The 18,735-nt window shown below is 38.2% G+C and overlaps 2 protein-coding genes across 3 annotated transcripts; both read right to left on the bottom strand.

The window, feature by feature from the left end:
* Positions 1-8,693: 8,693 nt before the first annotated feature.
* On the bottom strand, positions 8,694-10,479 carry LOC131318108 (uncharacterized). The gene is made up of 6 exons (XM_058347925.1): positions 10,023-10,479; positions 9,849-9,939; positions 9,650-9,760; positions 9,300-9,515; positions 9,112-9,221; positions 8,694-9,021 (listed from the first exon to the last, which is right to left on the bottom strand). Exons 1-6 carry the CDS (start codon positions 10,058-10,060, stop codon positions 8,757-8,759), a joined length of 831 nt encoding a protein of 276 aa, XP_058203908.1. The 5' UTR covers positions 10,061-10,479; the 3' UTR covers positions 8,694-8,756.
* Positions 10,479-13,423, bottom strand: LOC131318096 (uncharacterized). 2 transcript variants are annotated; one of them, XM_058347903.1, is made up of 4 exons: positions 11,967-13,421; positions 11,748-11,885; positions 11,529-11,639; positions 10,479-11,462 (listed from the first exon to the last, which is right to left on the bottom strand). In XM_058347903.1, the coding sequence occupies exons 1-4, from the start codon at positions 12,588-12,590 to the stop codon at positions 10,479-10,481; spliced, it is 1,857 nt and encodes a 618-aa protein (XP_058203886.1). In that variant the 5' UTR covers positions 12,591-13,421. The 2 variants fall into 2 exon arrangements, with proteins under 2 accessions (XP_058203886.1, XP_058203885.1); XM_058347902.1 differs by having other exon boundaries at positions 10,479-11,639; positions 11,967-13,423.
* Between the last annotated feature and the right edge of the window lie 5,312 nt (positions 13,424-18,735).

The raw sequence follows: 18,735 nt of genomic DNA, 5'->3' as shown, positions 1-18,735 counted from the left end.
GATGTAAAATTCTAACGATTCGGATTGAGCATTGTAAAAACATTCATGGTGATAAATTTTAGAGTTTTTATGCAATATTGACTCAATTAGAGCACACTAAATATTTCTTTCTAAATTCTGCAATGAGACATTTGCCGATTAAATCAATTTTGGTCGGAGAAGATTAAAATTCCGCGGATTTCAATTTTCACGAAAAAAAAAGGCGGGGTTTTTGTACTTCCCGACACCGTTTTCCACACCTGATCTAAACCCCCCTTACATTCCCCCCTGCGCCTCACTTCGTCATTTACCCAGCTCTCTCTCGCCGCCCACCATTACCATCTCAGTTTCCACACCTGACCCCTGCCATCACCGCCTCCCTCTCCGGCTCTCCCCTTAAGAAGAAGTGAATTTGAGCGTGGAGGAGTCCGGCCGTGCCTTCACATCTCAGGTCTACCTCTTAACTCTCTCTCTCTCTCTCTCTCTCTCTCTCTCTCTCTCGTTTCCTGCAAGGGTATTGCAATGGTGGCTATAAATTTTTTCACATTCAAAATCTACTGTGCAGTTCAGAGAATCAAAACTTCTCCCTTCTACCGAGAACGGAGCTTTGATAAGGTAAATAGGGTTTCATCTTTTCAACTCGAAAAACTCGTTTTCAATGTGAATTAATTTTGTCCCTTAATTTTCAATGCGAAATTGCAAGATTTGGATCGAAAATCGGCGACCCATTTGCTGAAATTGGTTGAATTTTGGGTTGGGGAAGCAGACGATGCTCTGTTGGGTGTTTTTGTTGCAGTGACGGGATGAACGGGGTTTCGAAAGAATTGAAACCCTGGGAGGGTTGAAGGTGGAGAAGAAGAAAATGCATTATTGTTGTATTTGGTTTTTTCACTTTTGTTATGGTGACTCTGAGAGTAAATGTGAGACCTGAGTCATTCGTTATTGTGCATTTTGAGATTGAGTGAAATTAAAGAAGATAAATATCACATGAAAATTAAAACGGGTTTAAAGATCGTGGAGTATTATGTGGGATTCAAAAGAAATTGGGTTAAAATTTGAGGGCGTTGATGATATAGAGTCAAGATTCTCAAAGAGTAGATGCATGAATAGGGGATGATATAGAGTCAAGATTCTCGAAGAGTAGATGCATGAATAGATGATCCTGGGGCGCGTGGACGAAACTTTGCTCTTTATAGCTGCCAATTTATAGGTGTGTTTTTTAAGATTTTTTGGAGTTTCAAGATTATAAAATAGCAATAATGCTAGGATAATCTCGTACTGAGATTTGGATTTTGAGTGCTAACTTGATTAGTTCTGGGAATTACATTTGCATTGCTACTTTTATGTTTTGCTTTCAATCTACATGCAACTAGTTTTTTTTTTGGTAAACTAGTAATCCTCGTGATAAGAACTTGGGAGTGGATTTGTCAATCTCTGTGCTAGGAACCTGCAATAACAATACAACCAGCAAGAACCATTATGATTTATGCAATAATAATCAAGAAGAAGAATCAGATGGCCAGAGCTCTAAGAGTGAAATACCTTGAATGCAATGATCTCGTATGCTTTTTTTGCTTCTGTTGTTAGGCCATCCTTGTATGCTAGTGCTAACAATCATGCAGGCTTAGGCCATCCTTTTAGCTAGCTGCTGCTATTACTTATGCTTTTGTATCTCAATGTTGACTCTGGCATGTTTCTAGGATTGTAAGTTTTTATGTTTTTATGTTTTGGACAAGAATGTTTTTGCATTAAACCAGTAAACCAAGCAATTAAAAGCAACATCGGGCACACAACCAATAATTTAAAGCATAAAAGCCTTTTGGCATTAAACCAATCACCGGGCACAAAGCCAATAAACTTAAGGCATAAAAGCCAATCATCGGGCACAATTAAATTTGCCCTAATCAGAGTCCAAATGACAAAATACGCTCAACAGAAGTTACACAATTAAAGCAGAAATCACAGTTTCCAGCAGAAGAGGCTGCGGTCGAAAGCTCATTAAAAATCACCTACTCAATATTTTCCAATGATTCCAACACCAAAACATCACCAATTGATCAATGTTTAAGACTCATGTGAACCCATAGTCAGTAACACACTCAACTATGATAAATTTGATGAAAAACACAACTCCAAAAGCTGCCCAGAATTTCAGAATTACCAAACCATCAACTTTGGAACAAAAACTGATTTTGCCTAAAAGGAACTAAGGCACAAACCTTACATATTCAGAAAGGTATGTAAGTCTAGTTTTAGAATCAAGAAACGGTGTGTAAAACCGATACCCGAGCTAGAAGATATGACCTTTTCTTCAAGATGTGTCTGTGCTGTCAGCACATATGCGAATCTGACAGCAGCTCGGTTTATGATTTTTATCTTTTTCCACACTTATCAGAAAATTCTGAAATTTTTACAGCATAAGCTACACACACAGAGGCATCTTCTGTAAAATTACCAGAAAATTACATGGTCGGCATGTTGATGATAAAAATTCGTCATTTCACATTTCTTTTTTCCCCTGCTTTCCAGAGAGCAGCATCTCTCTTGCTCTGTTTTCTCGGTAGTATTGACTGCTTCTCCCATTTTTCTTAGCTCTTTCTCCACCAAAAATCATGGTTAGGCTAGGGAAATGCCAACAGTCCTGAAGAAAACAAAAATAGTACAGCAGTCAAACTAATGATAATGCAGGTAGAGCAATAAACTAACAGTCCAAATTATAATTCATTACCCAATCTGCTAAGATACCTTAGTGCCAACGAAGCAAAATTAATAGGCCATAAATTTGGAGTTACTAATCGATTTAGCACAAAAACCAAGCATAGATAATCAAAATATCATTTAAGACAACATGCTGAGGCATATTCGCAAATTCAATTAACGGTTAAGGAAATCAATGAACAAAACACACAAAACAATTATGCATAGTCACATGCTATGATCCTATCACCGAGTATGAAGAGAATTGATTTAGCATAGGTCATGATAAAATGACAAAAGTGTGTGTGTGAATTGCGACAAAATATACTTAGCTCGATCGAACAACAAAAACTTGGTTTCTCATGAACACACGGGAGGTCTTAAAACTCCCCCTCAAGAAGTAAAACCAAACATTTTTAATTTCCCCTCAAGAAGTAAAAACAAAACTCCCATCAACATATTCAAACTCCCCCTAAACAGATTCCAAAAAAAAACACAATATGTGGCGTGCAATGCCTTGGTCCCTTAAGCTTTCTAATTGACCCTTGTAGCGAGCTTTAGATCAATGACACCCAAACCAGACGGCCTTACGGCACTAGGAGTAGAGAACACCCCAACGGACTTACTTACTCAAGTCAAAAAGGCTACAAACTCAAGCTAATCCACACAAGACAATCTCTGAGCTATCCATCGTTTGATGCGAACACTCACTGCTTACTGAGGCAAGAGGCCCGGTTACTAAGTGAAAAAACTGCAAGCACACAATAAAAATAACACTAAAACAAAGCCAACACAAGCCATAGATCTAAGTAAGAGATAGGCACTGTAACCAACCTAGGCTAAAGGTATGAGACCAAACCCTAAAAAGTAAGGTCAATTCCTCCGGATAATAATGACATATAGGAATAAACTTGTTATACTCATGAGCATGCGCCAAGTGTGCGCTCGAAGTATGAACGGTATCCAATTTTCCTACATTAAGGTCTAGTGTGACCATGATCACCACAATGATGACAAATGGGGACAAATTTATCAATAGTAGGTTTCTGTGTAAATTTATCAATAGTAGTGTATACAGTAGGGAGTTGTCGGAAAGTTTTTTTTTGTGTGTGTATCTTATCCCTTTTTATGTTTACTGGTGTAGCTGGTAAGTAAATAATCATGGGCATTAATGATTGGAGTAGTAAATTTCACAAAGCGAGAGAAGTGATACTCCCTCCATCAATTCACTCCCTTTCTTCTTCTTTTTCTTTTTCTTTTTTTTTTTTTGGACGAGAAGCAAGGCAAATCTACGGAGTAGTAGTAGTAGTTTGTTTGAGTGCTTGTGTATGCTAAGCTAAGCATTATTGGACTCTTGTGACATGGTTCCATCTTGTGCTGCATGTGTGCAAAAGTCTCCAACCAGGCAGCGAGACTATGCAATGCAAGCTTAGTGTCATTGTAGCATACACAGAGCCAAGAACTGTAGTTGTTTTACGATTTTCCTTTAGCAATAATTCTGTCTTCCACTCATTAAATCCTATATTAGCACTGATATGCTAATGGAAGAGGAACAACTCATTCTGTTTTTTTTATTAGGTGCATTCCTTTTTGGGCTGGTTTTATGAACATGTCACACTGCCTATAGGCTGGTGATTACCAGTATTCACATCAGCTCGACGCTCTTTCTTTTTGGCTTGTTGCTCATAATCATGAGTTCATGACTAGCTAATGGTACATGCCTTGGATTATAATTTGTATTCCAAAGATGGTTGAATGTGAGGTACTTGAGATGCTAAAGTTTGTTATACTTAAAGCTAAGCATTCTATTAGTTATGTCTCAACATTCCAACTTATACTGGAATGAGTGAAGATGTGTTTTTGATTGAGATCACGTGGTCTGAAAAGACTTGCAATTCTAATTTCAGTTCCTATTTTGCGGGAATCAAGTTGCTAGTAACAAATTCTACTCCTCAGTTTTCCATCATGGTCTGAATGCTAAATTGTTGCGAGTTGGCTTATTTACTTGCATTAACATGTTGATTCCAGAGGCCATGGACGACCAGGTGTTCTAAGTGTAAACTATTTCATGTGTAAAATTTGGAAGTTTTTGCCTTCTGGGTAATTAATTTTCTGAGACTTTCTTACTAATTTTGGGATGAATGAAATTTTTTTTTTCTGCTTTTAGATTATTTTCAGCTAATAGCTATTAGAAGAAAGATCTCAATTTTGGGTCTAATTATTGTGTTTTGTTCTTTCCACAGATATTGGAGTATCTGGCATCTCGTTAAGGACTATATATATGAAAAAGTTGGATTTTTGCCGCGGATTCTACCGTAATTTAGTTTTGTTGAACTTTTGTATTATTTTGCGCTCTAGGGCATGAATATGATATGTTTGATGGTAGCACTTTTGTGGTACGATTTTTCGTTATTTTGTACTTTTGCGAATTCGAATACCGTATGTTAAGTATTTGGTGTACACCTTTTATTTATGGAAATTATGAATGAATTGTTCTTGAATTTCAATACTTGATTACAGTATATTGGTGAATAGATGTTCAATTTTTATTTATTGTGAATCACCAAAAAAAAATCTCAGCAGATTTTAGAATTAATTTTAAAATTTGTAATATTATATTTAAAACAAATGTTACATTTCCCGACTAAATAATTAGTCGGCAATTTATTACACATTTTCCAACTAAATAATTAGTCGGTAATTTGTCAAATATTTTCAGTGATTTATTAAACATTTGCCGACTAAATATTTAGTCGGTAATTTATATAACATTTTCCGACTAAATAATTAGTCGGTAATTTATGCAATATTTTCCGAATTTTTATTAAATATTTACCGACTAAATATTTAGTCGGTAATTTATCAAATATTTTCCGACTAAATAATTTTTCCGACTAAATACTTTGTCGAAAATAATTCATATTAGCCGACTAAATAATTAGTCGGCAAAAACAACAATTTTCCGACTAAATGTGTTTTAGTCGGTGATTACCTTTGCCGACCGCAATACTCCGACTAAATTGCCGACTAAATTTTTTAGTCGGGAATGACTATTGCCGACTAAATTCCTACCTTTTGCCGACTAAACTGTTAGTCGGGAATGGTGTTTTTTCTTGTAGTGATAACTAGTATTATTCTGCAGATTGCAGGTGTGTTGGGGGGGGGGGGGGGGGGGGGAGGATTGCGAAGCAATTATTGCATTAATAGCTCTGCAGGTTTTCTATTCCATACCTCCAGCGTATTTCATCTTCAGGAACTTTAGGAGTCTAAGTTAGAAAGTGATGCTATTGCAGAAAAGTAAATTTCATTCCCAAGTGTTCTATATTCACTTCATACAAGGGTCTAAAAGAAACTAAACAAATTTTAAAGACTAAGCCAGAGGCCACAGAAGATAAACACGTTAGTAGGAGTGGAACTGAAATAGCTCATGTTAGGTTCCAATTGCATTCTACATTAAAATTGTAACATCACAACTCAGAACTGGTCGAACAGAAATAAATACATTTATGTATATACGTGCATATAGTGTAACTAGTCCTTACCATATCAAGAGGAGACATGTCTTCCAAGCTGCAAACAGCATGTACTCTAAACTCTAGTAACAGAGGGAATGCTCCGAGAAACTGGAAACTCTCAGTACATCCCGCATCTAAGTAGATAGTTGTGCCTTCAATGTGTTTTGATATCTGGACAAGATAAAGAAAAGTCTTCGAATAGCCCAAAAAAAAAAGTGAAACTTCAGAAAATATAAACGTAAATAAGAGAAGAACGCCAATCCCTCAACCACCACAGATTGATTCACGTATACATTGACAATTGGAAAAGAGCCCAAGCGTCTACGGAACGATAGTAGTTATATTTTCCTACAAAGTTACCTGCTGGTGCTACCCAATAGAAGAGAATTGATATAGCCATAGCATGCAACCTTTCTTGTATTGTTTTTGTTTGAAATACCACTACTGCTTCCCACATCAAAAAAAAAAAAACTATTTATATCAACACAATGGGCAGGGACAGACATTTATCCTAAGGGCTGCCTTGGAACATCCTTGATTTTGGAAGAACTGAAGAACTAATTGTATGTTGTGCGGGGTAAGCCTCTAGACAACTCACAAAGACCCACATCAAACAGATACGATTATGGTGATCGCGAATTAGAAGTAATAAGCACCGTGAAGTCACAAGAAAGAGAGAGAAAGACAATAATCACACACGAGACGAGAATATACGGTTAAGTGTTAACTACCATCCATAGGCAGTCAAAATGGTAGAAGGTTTTACTATCAGTGGAGAATCAATGCTCCAAAGAACTATAATGCAGTTTTCTAAGGAGAACAAAACCCTACTTCCCTCTCCTTCCAAGTCTAATTTCACCAATTAGGGGTTCCTTGGGATACAAGTACTTGCATATGAGGCAAAATACGCAAACCAACTTGTTGAAATCCAAAGACACTTTAACCGCAAATCACTCAAGTTCAGATGAGTTGCGCCCGAGCGCGAACGGTCAGAAGCTCAATTTGTTGCTCATAACGCACCCCCTTCTCTCCTTCTGTCAGCCCCTAAAGGGGCATGGGCATATTTTGGTTCATTGATGCTCCCTATGCAAGTCAAGCAGGGTAACCCAACTTCTTTCCCAAGCACAAGCTCTCAGTTTAATCCCATCCCATAAAAATCTCGGATAAGCGAAACCCCAGCCCAAGCTCAGAAAGTCATAAAGGGCTTTAAAACAAGCTCCATTACCCTTCTGTTAACAGCATGTTAAATATAGCTTGCAAACAAGGCAGCTACAATCCACAAAGGTAACCAAAAGCCCTTGACCATCTATTTATGTTCCAAGTCTATAGTAACATGTGAATATGTGATAGGATAAGCAGACAATATGGTTAGGTCACCGCGCAAATCAAGCAAGGCAATGCTCCACATGAAGCTCCACGTGAAGAAAACTTCCCCCAGCTTTTCTAAAGAAGAGGTGCTCAAAAATTGAAGCTAGATGGACGAAATCAGCCTACAGCCCTAAAGTTTCATTCAATATTTTGCTTAAAATATGAGTTGTAAACCATCTTATCATCCACTTCTATTAAATTGAAGCAAATAAGAGACATATGTACCTCCCCGCCCCTGGATGGAAGGAGAAACCAAAAGAGGACCGGGGTAAGGGGACACAAGTTGTTTACCATAGTCAGAGGTTTAATTACCTGATCTGCTATGAGAGTTCACTTGTAGGAATTAGCAATTCAGCAGCATTCACAATGTAATAGGGAATAAACACAACCAAAAAGGAGAATGTCAAAGGTCAGTGACATATGTGAGCTTGCAGCAGGAAATCAAGAACAGTATAGAGATGACCTTGCAGCAGGAAGCCATTATTGAACATGATGTCAAGGAAACAAGGAAATTTCCCCGCCAACAACACAAATTAATGACTCAGTGGACTGTCCAGCAAAGATCCACCAAAAACTGTACAGATAACGAGATATGAAAGAAAGATTTACTGGCCAATAGCTTAATAGCTCCATATGGTTGGGTTTTAATTGCCTAGAATTCAGTTGCTTAACATTCACTGGAATCAGCATAGTTCATACCAACATTATATAGCTTACATGTACATAGTGGTAGATTAGAATTATGATTGTCTTTCCTTCGGTTGCAATCTTATAACAGATCTTATATGCTAACTACCCATCTCTGGCCATTCTGAACAGATTTTATCAAGAGTTATGTTGATGACACAAATTGTTTTATTGCCACATGGGCAATCATTGTAGACTGGATAGCTACAACAATACTCTACGACTCAGACAAAAAGTCCTCCAAATCAACATCTATCTCCATGGACTACAATGTCAATAGTACACTATTGTGCTTGACTCTTACAATGGGTTAGAGTGATCATCGTTTTTGATGAATAAGGTCAAATTCATAAAAAATATACTCTTTGCGTAGTTTAAAGTTGACAGTGTCTGGGTAGTGTAAAATTGACAGTGTTCGCATAACAAATTGCTGAAATATTATGGTAATATATACCTTCTTTTCAGAGAGAAAATCCTTTCAAAAACGAGTATAAGAGACAATCGACATTGCTATTTGATTTTAGGGCCTTGTTTCACCCTAAGTTGAGAATGCTTGAACTGTGGTTTCAGAGCCTTTGAAGATTCTGCAATTTGCTTGAGATTTTGTACTGGTTGTGGAACCTTTGAAGTGCTCGACTTGCTTTGGTCACTCAAAAAAGCAGTTATCATCTCGGCTCTTACTTTCCTACATTCCTCAATACTTATTACTTTGCTCCGTTCTTGGTTCCTCAGATATTGCTTCATCAAGAATATAATGACGACCCCACACTCAACACTGCAACCAAAAAATTGTGCCATGATATCTTATTGTTGGTCATTAATTGACAGAAAAAAGAGAATAGGTTTTAAATTTTATAGTACTTACAATCCATCCAGTTGTTGAGGAGAAAACTGCTCAATATGGACTGTGTCACCAATACCTTTACCAGCACTTGATTTGGAATGACTGTTGATATAGTCTGCAATAAGTTTTCTCTGTGTAGTTTGTGTAAACATGTTTAGCATTCAAAACATAAATGTGTAACAGGAAAAAGATGATAGATGTTTGCTCACCAAATTATTTGTTGACTCATAGTAAAAATCTTTTCGATGCCCTTTAAACAAAGAATTGTAGAATATCCACTTTCCCTCATTTTTATGAAGCACCAGCAATGTCCAATGGAATTGATGAATTATGGGGAAAAGCAGGAAAGTTGCATATACGGCCTTTGGCATCGTCGTATCAAGAATCTTCTTCACTTTGATTGGTTGTTTGTCATTAAGGATTGACTATTTACAAAACAATAAAATGGATCTTGTGGTGAAAGGAAATTACATTAACTCACCAAAAACAGATATGCATGAAATTACCAGAAAGAAGTATAAGACCAACGTATATCATGAGTTCACTACTAGTGTCTTACCACAAAAAAGCTGGGAAACACAAATGACTTGGCTGGTTGCGTTTCCAATATGAACGTCGGTTGCTGGTCTACGTGTTGTTGCATAAGGATATTCATGTAAGCATCAACAGACTGTATAAAAAAATAGAATCCATATAGTTCGCAAAGTATCTGTGATTAGCAATATCTGTACAGTTAACCAGTGAAATTTAAACGTTACCCGGGTTGATAATGCTGATTCAAACAACAGCGTCTGTATGTCATGAGCAGTGACATGCATTAGTTCATCTTTCGAAGACCATACTACAGTACTGCAAAAGAAAAATAACTTGTCAAAAGTCTCCAAACTCTGCATTATTTCGACATTACACAGAAATAAAACTAATTTTTTTACCTAATGTCTGCTGTATTCCAAAGTGTTTCAATCGCCATCCAACTTTCACGACTTAAAAGCTTTGGTACCTCAGCATTTGCCTTCAGCTTTCTCAGTTTCTTTTTTTTTCTTTCGTCCTCTTGAGACTCGACGAAGTTATCTACATCTATGAAAAGTTCTTTTCCAATCTTCGTCTTCTTATTTACTTCTTCATAGACAAAGTCCGCATCTGTGTTCTTCTTTCTTTCTCTTGCCTTGAGTGCTATTATGTTGGAATTTGGAGAGATCAGAGATTTTTCTGCCTTGCGTTTCTGTCTCTCTTCATGCACTCTAATATCTAAGAGTTCCAATTCAAGCTCCTCCTTCTCACGTTCAAGTCTTTGGATCTTCTCAAGAGTTGCATTTTGCGTTACTTGATGCACTGCGCCCTCGGTCTCATCAGCATAGCGTTGTGTAACCTCATGAATTTTGAACTCGTCAAATTTGCATTTGCAATACGTTGTTGACGTCTTGTTGTTTAGCCTTTTGCTTCTCGAGGACACTGGCTTTGTTCAAAAGTGTCTGTATGTATCTGTCCTTTGCCAAACACAGCTTCTTATTTTGTTTGTCAAGACTCTGGATTTGATTCTTCATTTCCTCTCCTGTTTCTTCAATTTTTCTTGCCAATGCTCTTGCCAATTCTGTAATCTGCTGATCTTTAGATTGTAGCACAATGTCATTGTCTTCTTGCATTTTCAATTTCTGAAGCTCCAATTGCTTCTTTTCCTTCTCCAGACTTTCAACCTTCTCAATCAGATCCTTCTCCAACGATTGTTTTTGGTTCTTCAGTTCATGCATCGATGTGAGTGGGCCTTTGCTCATAACATCTTTCAACATTATAATCTGTTTGTCTTGACTTTCCACCAGTTTCTTCAATTTTGCAATCTCGTCATTGAGAGGCTCGCAAATCGATTCTTTTTCAATCTCCATCTTCTTTTTTTCATTCTCCAAACATTCAATGTTCGTGGACATGTCATTCGTAATTGAGTCTTTTTCCTTCCTCAATTCGTCAATCATGGCAAGTGCATCCTTGTTTGATTGTTTCTCAATCTCCATCTGCTTCTCCAAATATTCAATCTTGTCAGTGAGATTGTCACTAATTGAGTGTCTTTCTTCTGTCAATTCATCAACCATTGCAGCTGCATACTTCTTTGAATCATCTAATATGTTATCCACAAGTTTATTCAAGCATTCATCTTCTTCTTCCAATAGTGATTTTCTACTCAATGTATTAGGTTCAAGAGTTGAATCCGAATTATATTTGGGAGATGTCACTTCATCACGTCTGAAACTAACAGCCTGTGATTCATCTATTTCGCCCAAGCACAATGGAGACTGAAACATATCAGTGGGAGTATCGAAATCATCCAACCCACAACTATTAGGCACGTTCTCAACTTCAGCAACTTCAACTTTCTCCCCCTCATCTTGCTGAACTTCAAATTGAGCTTCAACAAATTCATCATTCTTCACCTCATGTTGGTTGACATCATCTTTCTCCCCAGCAACTAGCTGAACCGGATCTTGCTGAACCTCATGTTGCTCAAATTCATAATCAACTTTTTCTTCAATGGTCTGTTCAAGTGTTCCATCTTTTACCTACAAAGAGGCAATGCCATTAAATCACATTAAACCATGAAGTTTCATCATAGACAGGTCGCCTTATGAACATTGGAATCAAATATGAACACTTAACAACCATGTTACCTTCTCATCCGGGAGTTGCTGCAACTGTCTCACGTCTTTGAGCTCTTTCCGCAGCTTTGCAATGTTCCACTCGAGCAACCTTGGAATAGAATCTAGGCTCTCTTGATTCAGGATGTTGCTATGCGCACAAAGCCAATACTGCACAACAGAATTACAAATTAAAAGGACACATAATTATTTTTTAGACTAACATATGGAAAGAGTAATATTGCCAATTACCAGTAATAGAATTGAAGAACCTTTGACTTCTTTGGGATCTTTATGCTCCGCGTGAGTAGATTTCAACAAGTACTTACAAATAGCTTTTGGCCAATCAAATTGTTTAATCGTATTCAAGTCTTCCATATAGCAAACATAAACCCAATTTATTGTGGTTCCGCTTGTAGAGAAGAACAACGTCCCACAAAGGAACAAACACAACAATCTCGCGACATCATCCATATCTTCTTCCAACTTGTTGTTTTGCTTTTCTTTTAAAAGCTTCTTGATTATTGAGGTATCCAACCTTTTCTGCTTTATTTTCCACTTGACCGCTAATTGCACATCTTCTTTCTTACAATAACCTTGGTTTATCTCCTCATTTCCACATGAAATCCCAAAAATCAACTTCACATCTTCCCTTTCGAGCTTGACATGTTTGTTTCCCAATGTAAATGTTCTTGTATTTGCATCATACAACTCTACAATTTTAACAACCACCTCATCGAACTTTCTACAATGTTCACTCTTCACCTTCTCCTCAATAAAGGCATTGATCAAATGCCAAAAAGGTGTTTTTTTCAGCGAATCCTTGAGCGCAGGAGTGACAGGAAACACTTTCATTAATCTAATCATCGCTTGCATGTTACATGTATTAAAAGCAATGTGTTGTGACTCTTCAATCGCTTGTGTCTCTTGAATCTCAACCACAATTCTTGGTCTCTTTCTAAGAGGTTGTGACCGAGGAGCAGCTTGTTCTATGTTGATTCCTTGATTTTTTGGCGATCTAACACGAAGGTCATATTGAGATTGAGCATGTCTTTCATGTGAAGCCTTTGGGATAGAAGATGAAGTAACTTCAATTGGTTTTCTTCCCGCCAACTTTTTTGTCTTTAACTTCTTTTGCGGATTTGAGATTGTGTCAGCTTCTATAATTCCTTTAGATACTTCCTCATCACTTGTCTGTTCTTCTGTATTTTCTTCATCACTTATGGAATCTAACTGCTTCGCCTTCCCTTTTCCTCAAACTACTGTATACAAAAACAATAAGAAAATGCTTGTAACATATGTTTCCAAATGTAAAATTTTAAGTGTATGAGAATTTAAAATTGCTGTAACATTGTCAATTCAAATGAGAAAATCTAAAATTGTCAATTTACAGTATTGTTTTCAAAATAAAAATATAAATTTTGACATTACTCTAACTCTGTCAATTTACAATGTTGTTTTCAAAATAGAAATATAAACTTTGACATTACTTTAACACTGTCAATTTCCTGCAGTCCAGAACATATTTTCCTAAATATCTTTGGCAGACAACAAGTGGGAGGAACTACAAAACCTAATGTATGCTTTTAAACATGAAATGTGCTCCAAAGGGTTCAAGGCACAAAATACTGCCACACAACTTTAAAACAATTAAAAGAGAATATTTCAGTCCCTTAAGAATGCATTGGCAGTTGCCAAGAAATGCAGATACCCATATTGCAACAATACCAATATATGTTAAACCTAGGTAGAGTTTGACTTGAACTAACTTACATGTCCACACCACCCATCTCGTAAAAGAGAAATTTTTGATCCATCCTGACCATACAAATCAAACTTCGGCAACATATTATCAAGAATCCTCTGCACTTTACTTGGTTGTTTTTTTGTTGAGGATAAACTATTTGGAAAGCAATAAAACAGATCTTGTGATCAAAGGAAATTATGTGTATGAAAATTACGGCAAAAGTTTCACCAATAAGTGAACCATCCTGACCATAAACAGATCAAACTTACGGATACACGCAAATTAGTGACTTCGTAAGATACTTAAGCAAGGGCACAGCAGAACAAGGGAGTCTACACAGCAGAATCTTGACACATACAACTACCTAACAGAAGCCCCCCATTTCATAAGAGAATATTTTCCATTCCAAGAGTATTGGTCCAGGAGGCAAATTGACAGTGTTATAACATGCTTGTAACATATGTTGTCTCATATCTCATGCATAAAACTGCTTCCTACACTTAAAAATGCATAGGCATAGGTTCAAGATGGTTACGAAGATGTCTAGCCATTTGGCTGAAAACATGGCCCCAATTATTAGCTATTTTCTAGCACGTCTGTTTTCTTATTACCGGTGACAATGTCTGTTTCATTCAGTCATACACCTGTCTAAGTACAAAACTATGTGAAAGACCGCGAACACAGGCATAGGGACAAAAGAAGAAGGTATTTATCAAAACCTTTAACTCGATTGTTTCATCAGTCTCAACCTCGGGAGTGGCTTTACTTCAGATCTACTACTTTACGGTACAATACCCTAGCAAGACTAGGTAGATCATAGATGCTAATATATTGGTCCAGTGGTACTAAAATGCTCGCTGGGCAACCAAAATATCAATTTATTCCCCTTCCAGCCACGCAGTGATGTATATTCAATTCACCAGTCTTTTCAAGAAAATCGCAGCTATATCAAATGCCATGAACTTGAATAAGAAAATATAGTTCATCATATCATTTTTGAAGTGTTTTGGCAACAAAAAGTCTCTAGCAAAAACCTAATAAATCTGAAAGCAATCAATTTCATTCTAAGAACCTAGTAAATCTTTAGCAAAATCAGTGCTAAACCACAGCTTGTATAGTAATACACACAAAATCCTTGACAATTGCCACAATTTAAACATGCAATGGAGCAAGAATTAAGAAAATATAGTTCATCATTTCATTTTGATGTTTTCTTGCGTTTTGTTAAGTTGCCTTGTTTTGTTTTTGACCTAGTGTAGTTATCTTGTATTTTTACTTTTTCTATGTTCAGATTGTAGCAAAATATAGTCCATGTTCAGATTGTTGGCGAGTCCCCACAAGAAAGACCGTCACCGCCGCGTTGTGGCCTGGTGGGTACCACAAGTGCACGTATACTTTAGTGGAGTCTGGAGGAACTTCAGCAAGTTCAAGCGGTGCAGGTCGATAATGGATATTTGGTATCACGGAGATACCATGAATACTTCGATATTTTCAATTCTAAGTGCTAGACTTACAAAAACACAGGGGATGCAATAATATACGAAAATACAAAAATACATACATTTCCTCCCCCATTGTTGCTAGGGTTCCGCAACAAGATGTCGTTCCAGTATCGAAACCCTAAATCTCTGTAAACGAAAGAGACCACGCGAACGACATAGTAGAGTCGATTCGGAAGCTGTAGAGTCGATTCGAAAGCTATAGACTAGAGTGCGAAGATAATCGATGGGAACGAAGATAGTCGTAGAGACCAGCCTTGTGGTATTGGGCGAGGGAAGTCCAGGGGTATTCTGGGAAGGGAAAAACGGGCCGTCCTTGTTGGTTCTTTTTAAAATTGGGCTGGAGTGCGTGGGAAGTCCACCAAAAAAGGGAGACCGGCTCGTAATTTTTAGCTTCAAAGGCAGGGTCCTCTCCCCTTCTCTCTCTAAAAACTATTCCTCTCCCCTTATCTCTCTAACTTTCGAAATTTAGGGTTTCCTCTGGGCGGGGAGGCACCGCCACCATGCCTCATCCTCCCTTCCCTCTTTCTTCCATTATCAAAAACGATCGGCATGGTAACGAGATGGCTGGAGGCGGCAGTGCTGGGTTATGGCTCTCGACATCTGGGGTTCCTCCGATCGTTTATGGGTGCTGATTTGGTGATAACTTGGCGGTCAATTTTGGGGATATGGGACGGCGACAAGGGCGACGTCGGTAAGGTTTTCTGGTTCCTTTGTCTTTTTCCGTCTAGCTCCCTCCTTTTTTTTCCGACCCCCTATCACACTGTACCTTGTTCCTTCTTTCCTCGCCTCCTTCTCCTCCATTGCCCCCCTTATCTCATTCTACCAATTCCTCCTTTTGTTTCCCCCTTCCGATTTTCTGTTGGGTTTACAGGGCTTTTGCCTAATGGCTTGGAGGTCTACGGTGGTGTTTGGTTGGATGGCATGGCTCCCGCCATGATCGCTGTTGGGCAGTTGCAGTTTTTGCTTAACTGCTAAGGTGAGATTCTGAGACAATGGGTGGTGGCCGTCGTTTTGCTTCCTCCTGAGGGTATGTTTGTGGTGGCGTGGTGGTGCTTGGAGGCTGTGATCAAGATGTTGGTTCTGGCAGTTGCTGTCTGATCCTGGTGGTTGGGGGTGGCCGGCGGGATGGAATTGAAGGTGCTCTATTTCGGGGTGTTTAGGTTTAGAGTTTTTTTTGGGGCTTGCCTTTTTGCTGGGCCTATCTCACTTTTGTGGGTTGGATTTCTTCATGTGCTTAATTGTAAGATTTGGGCTTGTAGGCCATCTGATGTTTTGGGCTCTATTTGTATTATTTGGGCTTTGTAGGCCTTTAGGTGTTGAGGGTTTTGTCCATAAGGTGTGTTTGGGCTTTGTCCTATCAAGATGTATTTTTCAACCATTGCCTTAATAAATGTTACTTTTGCTGATAAAAAAAAAGAAAGAAAGAAAACTTCAAAGAATTTGGTGTCTAGGGCTACCACAAGTGGCCGGTCTTTTTAGGCAAGGGCCATAGTGGAAGTGGTCAAATGGAATAACAAGAGCAGACTGAATGGGAGATGTTAAAGAAGATACATCCCAGGCAGCAAATTAATGTTAAAGAAAACACATATTGGGCCACAAGAAGAATTTTACGTCCGTTCTTACATTGTATCTCACAAGTCATGGTGGGACCATCTAAATAGTTTTGTTGGCACCGCATTCACTTGTGAGAAATGATGTAAGAATAGATATATGTATGATACACTCCAATGTAAGAATAGATGTGTGATATACGAATAGATGTGTAAACTTGGATGTGGACCTACCCCTCGTTCCTGGATGGTTTTCTTTGTTGGACGTGTCCTATATATGCATCGCAAATGCGAAATAACTTCATCGAACGGTTGAAAATCTCGTATAATTTTGGCTTTTCTTTACTTGGTGAAGCATTAATGAGAAGGATTTGGCTTCTTTGCAATTTGAGATTGGACTGAAAAGCATTTTTACCAGGTGAAAGTCTAATCTTGTCACTAAGAGTTTATTAATTTTTACCAAATTGTGCGTATATAACAAATTTAAATCCTTGATCGTGAAAATGACGGTCAAAATGCGACTGCTCCCTGCAATCTTGATTGGACTGCAGCGTGAAGGGAAGTTGGGTCAGAAACTTCATACTCCTATGTTATAGGAATACCTTTGAAATCAACGTACACTTCAAACATGTGTTTCTGTCCATTTTTGACAAGTGATCTTGCCTCAATAGTTTTGATATTTGTGCCTTAAAATAGAGTATTTTTTACAAGGCAATCACGCTAAGTTAAAGGACTTTGAATAATAACCACTGCACCAAGTGTTCATGGTTGAAAATTCTATAGATTCATTGCAGAATAAAATGTATTTGTTTTTCAAGGACAAAGAAAACGTAGTAGATTCGTTAAAGGACTGGAAAGGAAACAGGATTTGGTTAAGTGGGCATGAAAAAAAAAATTCCAAAAAAACAAGAAGAGAAAGTGTGAGTTTGCCGGGCGATTTCCGTCAGTTCATCGGAGCTTTGGTCGCAGTGAATTTACAGTCTATGTTGACAATCTACCCAACAGCTACGGGACGCCATGGTTCAGGTTGGTCTTTTCTCAATACGGCTTCATTGATGAAACGTGCTTACCAAACAGGAGGAGCAAGAGAATGGGGAACAGATTTGGCTTTGTAAGATATAGAAATCAGAGAGACGCTAAGTTGGCGGTAACCATGGCTAACGGGCTGCTGTTCGGTAGACGAAGTATTATTGTGGAAATGGCAAGATACGATAGTGGCTTCAAGCAGGGCGATACTACGCGATTTGGTTCAGGATCTCAGAACCATGAGATTTCTAGGGTTCCGAATGCTAAAATACCCCATATTCAGGATGATTTCAGAGCACCAAGAGGTAAGCCAAAGTCTATTCCAGTACCTCAATATCATTTTCACACTGAATCAAGCCAGATCCCCAATATGGGGAATCCTAAGGAGCTAGAGAGAAAGGTTACAGTTAATTTTCAACCTACTGCTTCTGGTTGGTTGATGACAAGTGCAGTTGCCAAGCTAAAAGAAATTACTACTATGGAAATTGTACAACAAGCTCTTGAAGATCTCGATTTTCAAAATGTTTCAGCCAAATCGTTGGGAGGTATGGATTTAATTATTACTTTCCAATCCAAAGAAGATAGACAAGCTGCATTAAGAAATCCAAAGATCCAGGGATGGTTCAAATCTTTTAAACCATGGAATGGTGAACCAAGTAGGAAATCTAGATTGGTGTGGCTTAAATGTAGGGGTATTCCACTTAACGTTTGGAGCTTGTCCAATTTTAAACGTATTGGGGAGATGTTTGTACCACAATTAAGATTTCTATTTTTACCCGTCGATTAGGTGACACGTGGCAGGGGTAAATATGAGCAAATGTGAGGATAGAATGGACTTAACTTAATGATTCAAAGTGGAGGTGAATCGATGGTGAAAGTGAAACTAGGGGTGTTTCAAAACCGACCGGACCGAAAAAAACCGAAAAAACCGACCGATCGGTTCGGGGTTCGGTCGGGGTGGCGCCATAAATTTTCGGTTCGGGGTGGACCGAACCGGACCGAACCTGGTTCGGTTCGGTCTCGGTTATGTGAAATTACGGACCGAACCGAATGGACCGAACCGAAATTTGTTTTTATATATATATTTCTTTTACAAAAGGGAGAAGAAAGCCGGCAGCTTTTTCTTTTTCCCAAAACCATTGTACACATGCGTGTCCTCCCACTTGCTGCACAAGCAACAATGCACTGAACGTCTG

Source organism: Rhododendron vialii, chromosome 2a (assembly GCF_030253575.1).
Source record: "Rhododendron vialii isolate Sample 1 chromosome 2a, ASM3025357v1".
NCBI lineage: Eukaryota > Viridiplantae > Streptophyta > Magnoliopsida > Ericales > Ericaceae > Rhododendron > Rhododendron vialii.
Note: the sequence above shows the minus strand (reverse complement) of the source record. Positions and strands in the feature narration are given on the sequence as shown.